This window comes from Cnephaeus nilssonii, assembly GCF_951640355.1.
Source record: "Cnephaeus nilssonii genome assembly, chromosome: 23".
Lineage (NCBI taxonomy): Eukaryota > Metazoa > Chordata > Mammalia > Chiroptera > Vespertilionidae > Cnephaeus > Cnephaeus nilssonii.
Genome location: NC_137094.1, coordinates 14,727,924 through 14,742,222, shown reverse-complemented (window position 1 = coordinate 14,742,222; position 14,299 = coordinate 14,727,924). Strand labels below are relative to the sequence as shown.

General features: G+C 52.0%; 1 protein-coding gene across 3 annotated transcripts in view; it reads left to right on the top strand.

Moving 5' to 3' along the window:
* The window catches only part of ACTN2 (actinin alpha 2), a 44,564-nt gene that overhangs the window by 18,175 nt on the left and 12,090 nt on the right, over window positions 1-14,299 (top strand). The window contains exons 5-10 of one of the 3 annotated variants that reach the window (XM_079763464.1): window positions 2,893-2,980; window positions 4,077-4,155; window positions 5,504-5,585; window positions 10,863-10,948; window positions 12,364-12,456; window positions 13,587-13,817. In XM_079763464.1, coding sequence (XP_079619590.1) covers window positions 2,893-2,980; window positions 4,077-4,155; window positions 5,504-5,585; window positions 10,863-10,948; window positions 12,364-12,456; window positions 13,587-13,817 — 659 coding nt within the window. Of the gene's footprint in view, window positions 1-2,892; window positions 2,981-4,076; window positions 4,156-5,503; window positions 5,586-9,074; window positions 9,161-10,862; window positions 10,949-12,363; window positions 12,457-13,586; window positions 13,818-14,299 lie in introns of those variants that run through there. The other 2 variants (XM_079763462.1, XM_079763463.1) reach the window with 2 other exon arrangements.

Here is a 14,299-nt window from a genome sequence, read left to right as displayed (position 1 = left end):
ATTGAAGGAAGGACCTTGGGACCCTTTGGGGTACGGGCGGACGCTCCAACCAACTGAGCCACACTGGCTGGGCTGCAACGGAATTCTCTAAGGAGCCAGGTCCCTTTAACAGAATGGTGGGCCTCTCCCAAGAAATAGGTGTGAGATTAATATAGCTGTTGGTGAGGGCCGTCCAGACGGAAGTCCATGGGGTTCCCGGGTGCATCATACGGGTTTTCATGGCGGAATGACAAACGACACTGCCTACTTACAATGCGGTTTTTACACCCATGATCGGGGTTTTGTGAGTGGACGTCCTTGTGCCAAACGGCGGTGTTTCGGGTTCCACCTGCACCTGTGGGGAGTGGCGTGTTCACAGGCGCAGACATACTTGGCACAGGCTGTTGACCTTTGCTGAACACGTGGAAACGGACTTGGAGAGAGCCCGCTTCGATTAAACAGGGAGAGAATGGCGCTCCTCATTCAGACACAAACAGAAAGAAACCAGGGAAACTCAGTGGCCTGTACAACAAGCTTCCGTAGCAGTTACAAGATTCTATCGATCGGCTTTAGGTGTTTACTTTCCTAACCTAATTTTCACTTAACTATAAAAACATAGTTTTATTTCCTCGTGATGCGCTTTTTCTTATTCACTACGTTGGGCAGGACCCAAAGGCAAGCAGCTATAGAGAGCAGCACAGCTGGGTATGGAGTTGCACATTTCAACATCTCCACCAGTTAATCCTATGTAATAAAAGGCTAATATGCAAATCGACCAAACTGCGGAATGACCGGTCGCTATGACGAGCACTGACCACCAGGGGGCAGATGCTCAACACAGGAGCTGCCCCCTGGTGGTCAGTGCGGTCCCCCTGTGGGATTTTTTTGGGGGGTGGGGGGAGCATACATTCAGCCAGAAGCCCTGAGCTGGGCTCACGACTGGCTAGTGCAGTGGTGATGGTGGGAGCCTCTCCCACCTCCACAGCAGTCAGACATCCCCCAAGGGCTCCCAGACGGCGAGAGGGTGCAGGCGGGGCTGAGGGACCTTCCGGAGTGCACAAATTTCAAGCACCGGGCCTCTAGTATACTAATAAGGTCTTAGAACTTCCTCTTGCTCCTGAACAAGAATTTGCTAGACAAGAGACACGAGCAGGAATTGTTCAAATTATTCTTCCAGCACAGGAGACTTGGGGAGTGTGTTTGTTTCAACTGGGTTTTAGGTCAAAGAAAAGTCTAAACTATTTATCACAATTGAAATAAATAATTACAGCAGTGATGGCGAACCTATGACACGCGTGTCAGCACTGACACGCGTAGCCATTTCTGATGACACGCGGCCGCATGCCGAGGATGAAACATTTGCTGCTCCGGAGGATGAAACATTTGCGACTAGAGTCTTGGAGTTAGTTTTTTCCTCAAAGTGACACACTACCCGAGTTATGCTCAGTTTTTTGGCGAAGTTTGACACACCAAGCTCAAAAGGTTGCCCATCACTGAATTACAGAATACTTATTGTGATTTGAAAAAAAAAAAAAATCAACTTCAAGCCCTTGCTAAAATGGAAGGCCAGTGTTAGGTAAGAGTCCACATGTTTACAGGGACTTTCTAAGACTTAGAATCTAAGTTGGTAAAACGTAAGCATAGGCAGAATCCCAGGTCATGTAAGTGGCTTGGAGGAGCTGTTTGGGTCTGCCAGAAGCAAGTGCCAGATGCTGTCTAATACCAGACCAAGTGGCTTATATGCCAGACATGTATTTTCTCACAGTTGAAAGCCCTCGACTGGGTGATAAATGGCTGCCTTCTTGCTGTGTCCTCATGTAGCAGGGAGAGACAGACTGACAGACAGTACTTGTGCATGTGCACGCAAGCACTCTGATCTCTCTTCTTAGAATGGCACTAATCCCATCATGAGGGCCCCACCCTTGTGACCTCATCTAACCCTAGTGCCTCCCAAAGGCTATGTCTCTAAAATACCATCCCTGGTGATTAGGGCTTCAAATATGGATTTTTTTTTTGGGGGGGGGCATACATTCAGTCCATACAGAAATGTACGAGATTTGTTGGGGAAAGGCCTGTGGAGGAGAAAGTGGGAGAGCAGATGATGCCAGAGGGAGCCTTCAGGCCAAAGCGCTTGGCTGACACCTGTGCTGGAGAAGAGGAGGGAGGGCTTGGGGAGGAAGGGTCCCATTCTGCAGTGGAGCGTGGCTGGTGGGGTGTCCTTCAGCCCAAGTTGCTCTCAGAGCAGTTGCACCTGTGGCAGGAGCAGCCTGAGGAAGTGTGCCTGGGGAGGGCGAGGGTGTGGCAGCTGGGAAGGCAGGGGTGAGGCAGATGGGAGGGCAGGGGTGTAGTTGGAGAGGGCAGGGATGTGGCAGCTGGGAGGGAAGGGGGGTGGCAGCTGGGGCATCCGTGCTTGCTCTGTGCTCCCAGCAGCCGGAGTCTGAGCCACATAGCTTCATGGTACCATGGGGGTGGAGGTGGGGCGGTGGGGGTGGGGGAGTTAACTTGGTCAAAACTCAAGTGGCTGAACTTGAAATTCACTAATAAAAACCTTCAGTATAAAATCTCTGGATAAGGGCACACATTTGGGACAGGTGGCCTCTGAATTCCGTTTCCCTTAGAACATAAATTATACACGAGGTGAATGACGGGTGCGTGGCGTCATAAACTGTACACACTTAAACAGTTTTCACAGGAAGGTGAGTCCCCGGGGCCCCGAAGTCTGGTTTTATGTGTGTGACGTCATAATTCGCCGCCGCACCGCCCGGTCCGCTTTGAGTCCCTAAGTGTCCCCAGGCACAGCCTCCATCTCTGTCCTCGCGCCCAGACGCGCTGGCCCCTGGGAGGGAGCCCACAGTTGGGCGAGTGACATGGTGAGCCTGTGCCTGGGGACACTCCTCTTGGCTGTCCTTCCAGAAACCTCTGCCAAGGAAGGCCTGCTGCTGTGGTGTCAGCGGAAAACCGCTCCTTACCGAAACGTCAACATTCAGAACTTCCACACCAGGTGAGCTCGGGGGGGCCCCGGGCAGGGGGCGGGGTGCCGTGTGTGTCTGCACCCGTGTTTGCTCCTCTCGCTGAGGGCATTCATGTTTGTAGCAGGACTATGACTCTAGGGTTAGGGTTTCGCAGGGAAACCATGTGACTCCGGTGAGGGATGCTGGTAACACAGCTCTGTATGTGAGTGAGTGGTTTGTGGCGCCAGACGGCCTTCAGGACATGGGGGGGGGGGGGTGAGAAGCCGCCCTCCTGGGCCTGCACCCCACCCGGGAGATGGTGCAGGGTGGCTCCTCAGTGGGGAGGAGAGACCACAGCAGGTCTGAGATCCCCGGGCCTGGCCACACCCCAGTCCTGCTCCCGAATCAGCTTCGTGTGTTGCAATTCAAGTGAAGTAGGAGCCCGGCCAGCGTGGCTCAGTGGTTGAGCATCATCCTCTGAACCAGGAGGTCACGGTTCGATTCCCCGTCAGGGCACATGCCCGGTTGCAGGCTTGATCCCCAGTTGGGGCGTGCAGGAGGCAGCCCATCAGTGATTCTCTGTCATCATTGATGTTTCTCCCTCCTTCCCTTCCTCTCTGAAATCAATAAAAATATATTTAAAAAGTTGCTTTATGGGGAAAAGACAGAGGGTACCTGGGACCAAGAGTGGCCTTTTAGGAGTGTGAGGACCCTCGGAGGGCATTTCAGGGTCTGCATCCCTGTGCGTGGCCAGCGGGCCGACTCTGGTCCAGGAGAGCCTGAAGGAAGAGGGCAGGAGGGCCAGGGACAGAGGCGCCGGCTGTCTTCCTCCTGGTCCCTCCCGGTGCTCCCAGCACAGAACCAGCCCAGGAGGCAGTGGGAAGGGGGCCAGGCAAGGGGGGCCCGGAGCTGAACATGGGAAGCGGGCACCCAGGGGGTGGCAGTCCGTGCGGACTCCGGAAAGAAGACTGGCATTCGAGGAAGGGACACACGTTGCTGGGAGGGGAGGGAGGCGGTCCCTGGGGCCTTGGGTGCATTAAGTCGGACATTAAGCAGTGGGGTCACTCAGCCTGAAGGTCCGGGCGTGCAGACCCTGCCGCCTTCTCTGCTCACACTGACTCGTGTCCTGTTCTCCACGTGACGCAGCTGGAAGGATGGCCTGGGACTCTGCGCGCTCATCCACCGGCACCGGCCCGACCTCATTGACTACTCCAAGCTGAACAAGGTCGGCATCCCCAGTCCACCCACCCAGAATGTGGTCAAGCTCCGAGCCCCCTCGTGCATGCAGCCCCGAGCCCCCCACCTCCCACACATGCAGCCCGGAGCCCCACAAAGGCGGGGGGGAGGCTGGCTCCCGTGAACACAGCTGGGCCAAGGGAAGCGTTCCTTGTCACCATGAGGGCAGGACAAGACCCAGTGCCAGCCACCCTCTTTGCCCAAATCAAGTATTGGTTGCTTGGGCTTGACTTACTCGGAGGCTGAAGGTCTGTTTGTTAGAGTTCACAGCCCTAGATTGTGGAGGGGAGGAGTGAAGCGTGCATTTGTGGGGAGGGTCAACCCCTCCCGCCTTCTTTCTCAAGGCCCTTTGCCTTTATGGAAGGCCTTGAACCTGAGCACGGATTAACTTGTCTCCCACACGAGGGACGTTTCGTAATTATCTCCCTGTGGATGCAGACATTAGTTGCAGCCTCAGAAACGGAGTTGGAGGATTTGATTTTGGGTTTGCTCTCTTCGGAAAACCAAACTTAGGAAATGTTCGTTCTCCCTTTAAGCTTAAGCTTCTGCGTGCTTACCTTTCAAATAGTCTTTGGACGCCTCCTTTCAAAGAATTAAAAAATGTGACCTGTGCTAGGGAAGAAACCGGGCCTGTCCACCTTGTGGGGGACAGTTGCTCTGCGTGAGGTTTAGGGTTTAGGATGGGGCGCCCCCCAGCCCACGCCCAGCAGGGCCACTTCCCCGTGGCTGGTGTCCTTAGCTGGCCCTTCATACCCCGTTGCTGTGTCTGGGGAAGCCACCCCTCTGCATGCTGGCCTCACCTGTGTGGCATGCATGGTTGTTGGTATCCTGGCTGGCATGCTCGTGCCAGCTGTCACCAGCTCGCCGCCCTCCTGAGTTTGGGCCCACAGCACTGTGATAGAAGGTCGCCTAAGGGAATTATCGACCAGAGTTGCTCAGCTTTTCAAAGCGTATATTTTATCCCCGAGCTTTTAAAATGTTTCAAACATACAGACTGTGTCTAAATTTTCCAATTAACCTTTTTTTTATTTGCAAAATGAGGGGATTATACTAGACAGACTGATTTTCATTTGTCCATGACAGGTGCTCACCTGAGAGCAGGCTTCCTGCTCCTCAGCCCTGTGCTTTCGTACATTTAAAACGAGGGTGTCGGGCTAATTCTCCGCGGGTACCTTCCAGATCCTGCCCAGAGGAAATGCCTGGCCACGTCCCTCCCACTGCAGAGCCTCCGTGTTATGAATTGCATTGGGCTTGGATTGTGTGGGTTTGTTTAAATCACTTTTCTAAGTGTTCAAAAACACATCTTTAAAAATGTGCATGTGCCGTCCCTCCTGCAGGATGACCCAGTAGGAAACATCAACCTGGCCATGGAGATTGCGGAGAAGCATCTGGACATTCCCAAAATGCTGGATGCGGAAGGTGAGAGGCCGTGTTACCTGCCGGGGCGGACGCCATCAGGGGGCTGCATGTGCAGTGGCCACGCCCCGGGATCTGTGAAACTTGACTGCCAGGTTTCATCGGGAGCACTTAGGGTTCCTCAGTCGTATTAGAGGATTTCACGTGAAGCTTGTTCACAAATTATTTTTTAAAACCCCATGTGCACACACACACAAGAAAAGCCAGCAAAACTACTGTGAAAGGAGCTGGTCAAAGGTTCTGCTTTGGCAAAGAGGATGCTTTGGTTTGCGATTCTCCAAGAAAAACGTCCTATTTTAGTGTTTTTATTTTTATATTTTATTGATTTTTTACAGAGAGGAAGGGACAGGGATAGAGAGTTAGAAACATCGATGGGAGAGAAACATCGATCAACTGCCTCCTACACACCCCTTACTAGGGATGTGCCCACAACCAAGGTACATGCCCTTGACCGGAATCGAACCTGGGACCCTTCAGTCCGAAGGCTAATGCTCTACCCACCAAGCCAAACTGGTTAGGGTCTATTTTAGTTTTTTAACAACATAGATTTTCTTACCCTGTAGAGACAACTGTAGTAAAGAAATCTTGTGAGGTGCTTAAGACTCCCCAAGGAAAAAGTCCTTCCCTCCAACTAGAAGGCATTGACTCAGACAAGTAGATTGCACCTCTCGAGTTTCCACGTCCCACTTGTAATTAGCCCAAGTTCAGTGTTGCTTAACTAGATCGGAAAGAACGAAGTACTTTGCGGTTCAGCATCCCTCTCGCAGGGAACGGTTTCAGATGCCTTTTGCGCCCTTTCTATGCGATGAACCCGCGAGTCTAAACATGACATGCCGCTTAAAGCACAGATGTGGAGGATGCGCGTTCATTCATCTCGCTTACTCATGACTCCCTCATTGCTCAGCAGACACTTACTGAGCACTTACTGTGAGCGAGACCCTGGCTACCGAGGGGAGTGATGAGATCTGTAAGTGGGGTTAGCATTAAGGTTCCTGAACTCGGGGAACCTGGGTTACCATGTTTGTTGTGAATATTATTCCCTGATGGCCCATTGCTCCCACTAATTGCACTTTTGGGAAAAGCAAAGAAGTTGATTATAGTCAATCTTCCATTTCTCCTCCTTTTTGGTGACTGCGTTACGGCTGCTGTAACAAATTACCAGAAACGGCGTGGCTTAACAGGACTGTTTTCGCTGACGGTTCTGTAGGCTCTAGTCAAAGCCAGGGTGTTGGCAGGGCCACGCGCCCCCCAGGAGAGGACCCTCCTGGCTCCTCACAGCCTCAGGGGGACCCAGGCCTCCCCCGGCTTGGGTGGTATCGCCACTCTTCGTCCCTCCGTGGCCGTCTTCCCTCTGTGTCTGTCTCTTTCCTCTTTATAAGGCAGGGGTGGGGAACCTTTTCCTGCCAAGAGCCATTTGGATATTTATAACATCATTCGTGGGCCATACACAATTATCCACTTAAAAATTAGCCTGCTATATTTAGTCAAACATTTCATTAACTCATCCCTAATGCCTCGGCAGGGCCAGACCAAATGATTTCTCAGGCCTTATATGGCCCGCGGGCCGGAGGTTCCCCACCCCTGTTGTAAGGATCTCAGCTTAATGGAACATCTGCAAAGACCCTGCTTTCAAATAAGGTCAAATTGCCAGGAACCGGGGGGGGAAACTTCACATATCTTTTGAGGGGACGAAACATCGATCTTTCCGTTCAGATTCTAGTTTTACCTATTTATTAATGTAACCATTTATCAAACACCTGTATTATAGGTGTTAATTCTACTTATGGTTTCTCCAAACTCTTTCGAGGGAGAAAGTCAATAAAGCATCAGAGAAAGATTCTTTTCCCTTTTTCTCCACCTCTCCTCTCTAAGTTTGAATTTGTGCGGCCTCTCCGTTGACCTGTCTATACGGTAACAACTACCCAGCGTTTACTCACTTGAATTAATAGCTAAGATACTGCCCGGCTGGTGTAGCTCAGTGGACTGAGCGTCGTCCCGTGGACCAAAGGGTCCAGGGCTTGATTTCCCGTCTAGGGCATGTGCCCAGGTTGTTGGCTCAGTCTTCGTTAGGGGGAGTGCAGGAGGCAACCGATCAACGATTCTCTCTTATCATTGATGTTTCCATCTCTCTCTCCCTCTCCTTTCCTCTCTGAAATCAATACAAATACATTAAAAAAACCCCAAAAACTAAGATACGAAAGGGAGGAGAAAACTGTTGCCATTTAGTACATTCATCTTCCATTTCACTCATGCCTCCCTACTGTCTACGGTCAAGGGCAGTCAGGCTCACCGTCGTCTGGCCTGCTGTCAGTCTTCTTGTTCTTGAGTTTCTCCTTGGTCTCTGAGCCCTGTTCAGGGCACATCACCATTCGGTGCATCCTTTGCAGCCAATGGGATGCTATCACGCTGTTCATATCCTCCTCCCTGTGGTACACCCCGTCTCCCATTACTTCTCTTCATCTTTCTGAATGGTTCAGGGAAATTCTCCAAAATGATATTATTTTCTTGGTAGAGTAATTTCTCATGGGAATCTTCTGACTGACAGGCGAGTGGCGAGGGTTGATGAGCCTACCTGCCCAGCCAAGCCCCCGAGTTAGCCTTCACGTCTTTGCCCCCGACCCTCGGACTTAACTTCTCTTATTCCTGCCACTCGTATTGTCCTGTTGTGTCCTGGTCCCCTCCCCAGCTCACTCATCCCGCCGGCTGCCATTGACCGGACCTCCTGTTGTGTGTTGGTCTCTGTACCCCATGTGGGAATTTTCGGGGGGCTCATTGGAACTGTCACCTGCGATACAAGCTGCAGAAATGCCTCATCTTACTGTCTTCATGCTTTTATTGTTTTATTTTTTAAAACGTGTTTTTATTGATTTCAGAGAGGAAGGGAGAGAGAGAGAAACATCCATGATGAGAGAGAATCATGGATTGGCTGCCTCCTGCACGCCCCACACTCGGGATCGAGCCCGCACCTGGGCATGTGTCCTGACCGGGAATCGAACCGTGACCTCCTGGTTCATAGGTTGATGCTCAACCCCTGAGCCACGCCGGCTGGGCTGTCTTCGTGCTTTTAAAAGGGCATGAACCTGGTTTCCGCCACAAACCTCTGGAGTTTGGCCCCGCTTTAGGTGTGCGGGCGCCCCTGTTCTGCATGCACCTGCAGAAGGGTCTCTGACCCCGGCCGCCCCGGGCACAGCGATGGGAGTCTCCGGGGCCGTCGCCCTGTGCGCCCAGTGGAATCGGTGCCAAGGCAGGCCGCGGGCGTGACGGGCTCTGAGCCGGTGCCCTTCCCTTCGGCAATCCCTTCATTTCCGTGGGCACTTCTCAGACGTGCGCGGGGGAGTGCCTTTACAGGGGTGACGTCCTTGATTTGAGCCCGTGTCCACGACGTGAGCGCGTGGGGTGCAGGGAAGGTCCCCGGCTCCGGCCCCCAGAGGCGCCTCGGGGGAGCCCGCTGCGGGGGCACGTCGGGCAGTTAACCTTGTTTTCTCCACGCAGATGTAGTAGACACGGCCCGGCCCGACGAGCGCGCCCTAATGACTTATGTCTCCTGTTACTATCATGCTTTCGCTGGTGCCCAGAAGGTGAGGACTGAGGACGGAAAGCCGGGTCACCGCCCACCCCTCACCTTCTGTGTCTTCATCTTTTTCCATCGTTTTTCTCTTTCTCCCCGCTCCTCTGAGTAAGGAGGCCCATCTGGCCCCGAGGCGGCAGTTGTGTGTGTTTTTTAGTGAAGTTTTCTTTGAAACCTGCTTTCTGTCTGTGCACCAGCATGCCGTCATTCGTGGTTGTTTTCCAGAAGATTCCATCCCGTGACGCAACCCCTCGTCCTCTCTGTCAGTACCCTCTGCAAACCCAGTGACTAGGTTGTTCTAGGTTTCATGTTAGGGAATTACCAGGTGTCTTTTTAACTTCATTCTGTCCAGTGACTGATCTCAGTTTCTTTCTTTCTTTCTTTTTTAAAAATATGTTTTTATTGATTTCAGAGAGGAAGGGAGAGGAAGAGAGAGATAGAAACATCAATGATCAGAGAGAGTCATTGATCGGCTGCCTCCTGCACACCCCTCACTGGGGATGGAGCCCACAACCCGGGCATGTGCCTCACCAAGAATCGAGCCTAGACCTCCTGGTTCATGGGTCGAAGCTCAACCACTGAGCCACGCCGGCCGGGCTGAGCTCAGTTTAAAGTTGAAAAGCGAAAAATAAATAAATAAATAAATAAAAATAAAAATAAAGTTGAAAAGCGAGTCAGCAAATCGGGCATCGCCGAGGTTCTGTTTCCTCTCTTCCTGATGGTTAATTCAGCAGCTAATACAAATGCTGGCAAGAGCCGTGGGGTGTGCAAGCCAAGCACACCCTTCTCTTCCGACGTGTTGTGGCCCGTGGGGCTTTCTGTAACTGGCGTGGTAAGTGCGTGGGGAGGCATCACAAGACATGCTTGTCCAGTGAATTTCATCCTCGCGGCAGCAGGCGGGTCACAGAGCAGAGCGGGCTCAGTTGTAGGGGTGCAGGGCGGGTGGGTAGGGTGCAGAGATGGGCAGGAACTCTGCTGCGACTCCCAGCATATCACAGAGGGACCCACGTCCCTCAGAGCAGAAGTGGTGGAGGGCCTGACCTGGCCACACAGTTGTGGCAATGAGCGGCCACTCACTCTGAGTCTGACCACAGCACACGGCGCCCACATTAATGCCTTGTCTGCACTTTTATTTTTTAAAAATACATTTGTATTGATTTCAGAGAGGAAGGGCGAGGGAGAGAGAGAGAGAGAAACATCAGTGATGAGAGGGAATCATGGATCGGCTGCCTCCTGCTCGCCCCACACTGGGGATCGAGCCCACAACCCGGGCATGTGGCCTGACCGGGAATCGAACCGTGACCTCCTGGTTCATAGGTTGATGCTCAACCCCTGAGCCACGCCGGCTGGGCTGTCTTCGTGCTTTTAAAAGGGCATGAATAGAACCGTGACCTCCTGGTTCATAGGTCGATGCTCAACCACTGAGCCACGCCGGCCAATCTGCCTTGTCTACACTTTTAGAAGCCCGTCAAAGGTGAGGGAGGGAAGAGCTCTCAGTTTGATCATTTAGGAAATGAAGGTTCAAATCATTCCGCTTCTGCACCATCTCGGGGCTGTCTGAGGCTCAAGGTGTGGGCCCAGAGCCAGGGAACCTGTGGGTGTGAATCACTGGTCCTTCTCTCATTCACCCTGGCTTCTGCTCTTTGTGTGTGTGTGTGTGTGTGTGTGTGTGTGTGTGTGTGTGTTTTCTGTGCTGTTTTTCCCTCCCTCAGACATTGTCAACACCCCCAAACCGGACGAAAGGGCCATCATGACGTACGTGTCCTGTTTCTACCATGCTTTCGCGGGCGCGGAGCAGGTACCAGCACGCGTCCATGGGGCCGCGCTGCCCTCCGCATGCGTGTCCGTGTGTGTGTGCCTGTGTGTGTGCACACTTCACATCTACCTGGGACTCTTTCCAAGTGTTTGTGATGCCCTAATATGGCAAGTTCCAAACTGTGAATGCTTTTCTTTTTCTTTTTTTTCTTTTTTAACAGCTTTCCCTTTAGGCCGTTCCTGAAGTGTTTTTGTCTCTCTTTCCTTCTGAGATACCACTTTTATGTCATTACTCAATTGTGGGTAACATTTGTGTTTTAGGGAAAACAGGTGCCATGGACCCTGAGCAGTAAATGGGACATGCAACCAGGAGACCGCATGCCTCCCCGGGCCCTGGTTCCTAGAAACTGCTCGAAACGGTCCTCGCTGCTCAGGGATGTGTCCTAACACTTTTCAAGACTGATCCCATTTTAACTGAAATGAGCAAAGGATGATAGTATTAGAACCTCAAAAAAACACAAAAAACAAAGAAACAAACAAAAAACAACCCCTCACATTCCTTGAGACAAAAAGCCCGAGGGATGGACATGTGGTCAACGTCCCTTTTCTCCATGTTGACCTGTTTCTGTCTCTGGCCCCTTCACATATGGCATCTGGACGTGCAGAACCTGATAGACAGGGATGGACCAAGCCTGTGGTACTGCCGCGTCTCTAGGACCATCCCCAGCACGTGAGGGTAACCGGAGACCAGCTGTATTAGGGGTCTAGAGGCGAGGCTTTGGAACAGGCTGTGGCCTGAGGCCCAGACGGCACAATGCGCTCCTTCTTTTTTTAAATATATATATATTTTAATTGATTTTAGAGAGGAAGGGAGAGGGAGAGAGAGTAGAAACATCCATGATGAGAGAGAATCATTGATTGGCTGCCTCCTGCACACCCCCCGCTGGGGATCGAGCCCGCAACCCAGGCATGTACCCTGACAGGGAATTGAACCGTGACCTGGTTCATAGGTCGATGCTCAACCACTGAGCCACACTGGCTGGGCCCAAAGGCTAATGTTATTTAGGGGTTCTCACCCCCTTGGTCCCGAGGTCAGTACGTGAGGGGTGAGCTCAGACAGACATTCAGGGACCTCGGATGTAGGTTTCCTCCACCGTGTATTTCTGTTACTAACTTGCTTGATGTTTTACAAAGCGTGTGTTTACACTAATGGTATCTCCCCATTGTTCTCTACAGTATATTCAGCCTGCCCTCTAAGTCTGTGTGAAAACTGTCAAAAAGGTGTGAAACGATTAATAGCATCGAGCAGCCCTCAGTCTGGCTCCACCCTAACCTGGAATCTGCGTGCTGTGTCCCACACGCCCCCTCCCCCCTCCTCCCTTCGTCCCTCTCACACTCCGTTCTGTGTGTGCACGTCCTGTCGACAGAGCTGTCCCGTTTACCTATTGTGTTTTACAGGCCGAGACAGCGGCTAACAGGATATGTAAGGTTCTTGCTGTGAATCAAGAGAATGAGAGGCTGATGGAAGAATATGAGAGGCTAGCGAGTGAGGTAAAGGAAACGGTGACCCACCGCCCCGTCCGTACCCACCCAGAGGGTGAGGCCAGAGGGGGAACACGGGTGGTCAATGTTGTTCTCTTTGCATTTTTTCATCTCAGACAGAATAAACGTAGGGAGACGCAGTTGAACTCAGGGTGGTTCATCTGAAGCAACGTAATGATTGGCACCGAGGTAGCCCTGATGGGCTTAGCAGCCAGCCTGGAGCTCAGAGGTGGCGTGCATGTTTATTTATTTTTTAAATATATTTTTATTGATTTCAGAGAGGAAGGAAGATGGAGAGAGAGATAGCAACATCAATGATGAGAAGGAATCATTGGTCAGCTGCCTCCTGCACGCCCCTTACTTGGGATTGAGCTTACATCCCCAGGCATCAAACCATGACCTCGGGGTTCATAGGTCGACACTCAGCCGCTGAGCCACGCCAGCCGGGCATTTGCTGCCATTTCTAAGTGGCTTTTGAGCAGCCCATTTCTAAGACTTTGGTGGTGATTCAAAATAATGTACTCGGTCCTCAGGCATTCACTCCCATTTTCACTTTTATCGTGTGGATTTCTCCAGAAGCTCGATATCAAATGAAAGTAGACTTTGACATTGAATCCATCCCAGATTTACAATACGTTTGTCTAGCAACTGAATTCATTAGATTGGAGCTTACATTAAACCCACTTTTCTTCGCTACATTTTCACACTACATTTCACCATGTCGGGTGATTTTTTTTTGTTATTTTTTAAATTTTTATTTCATTTGAAAGCTCCATCCAGCGTTTGTCTGCTAGTGTCTGTCCCCGAGTTTCCTGTGAGTGTCACACATTTGTGAAACACGACTCGTGCTGGCTCTGAGTTCTCGCTGGTGTGTGGTGACCGCTGGTGGCCGCCTGGGGGGAGGGGGCCTTACACTTCTGTTGTTATAGGAATATTACGTTCACCCACCCCCCCCTTTTTAAAAAATATTTTTTATTGTTGATGGTATTATAGTATTACAGATAGCTCCCATTTTACTCCCTTTTAACCCCTTCCCCCCAGCCCTTACTCCCCCCCCCCAAGGGCTTCATGTTGTCAGGTCACTTTAAGCGGGGTGTTTTGCCGGTGTTTGTAGCCGTGTGCGTGTGTTTTGGGAACAGCTCTTGGAGTGGATCCGCCGCACCATCCCCTGGCTGGAGAACCGGGCCCCCGAGAAGACCATGCAGGCCATGCAGAAGAAGCTGGAGGACTTCCGGGATTACCGCCGGAAACACAAGCCCCCGAAGGTGCAGGAGAAATGCCAGCTGGAGATCAACTTCAACACCCTGCAGACCAAGCTGCGCATCAGCAACCGGCCGGCCTTCATGCCCTCCGAGGGCAAGATGGTGTCGGTGAGTGCCGGGCCTCCTCCCGTCTCGACGTCTCAGTTAATGAACATGATGTCATTCTTAAAACACACACACACACACACACACTAGAGGCCTGGTGCACAAAATTCGTGCATGGGCAGGGTCCCTAGGCCTGGCCAGCGATCAGCGCCTATCTCTGGGGTGACCAGCCGGGCGATTGGGGGCCCCCTGCTGGCACCTGCCTTGGCTGGCCTGGGGCCTGCAGGCTGGGGCAGTTCCTGCGTTGTCTGCCCCCTAGTGGTCAGTGCCCATCATAGCAACCAGTCCTTCCGCCATTCGGTCAATTTATATATTAGACTTTTATTATATAGGATATTGATTGACTTCAGAGAGGAAGGAAGAGGTGGGGGAGAGAGAGAGAGAAACATCAAAGATGAGAGAGAATCATGGATTGGCTGCCACCTGCACGCCCCACCTGGGGATCGAGCCCGCAACCCAGGCATGAGCAGTTTAATTATTCATTG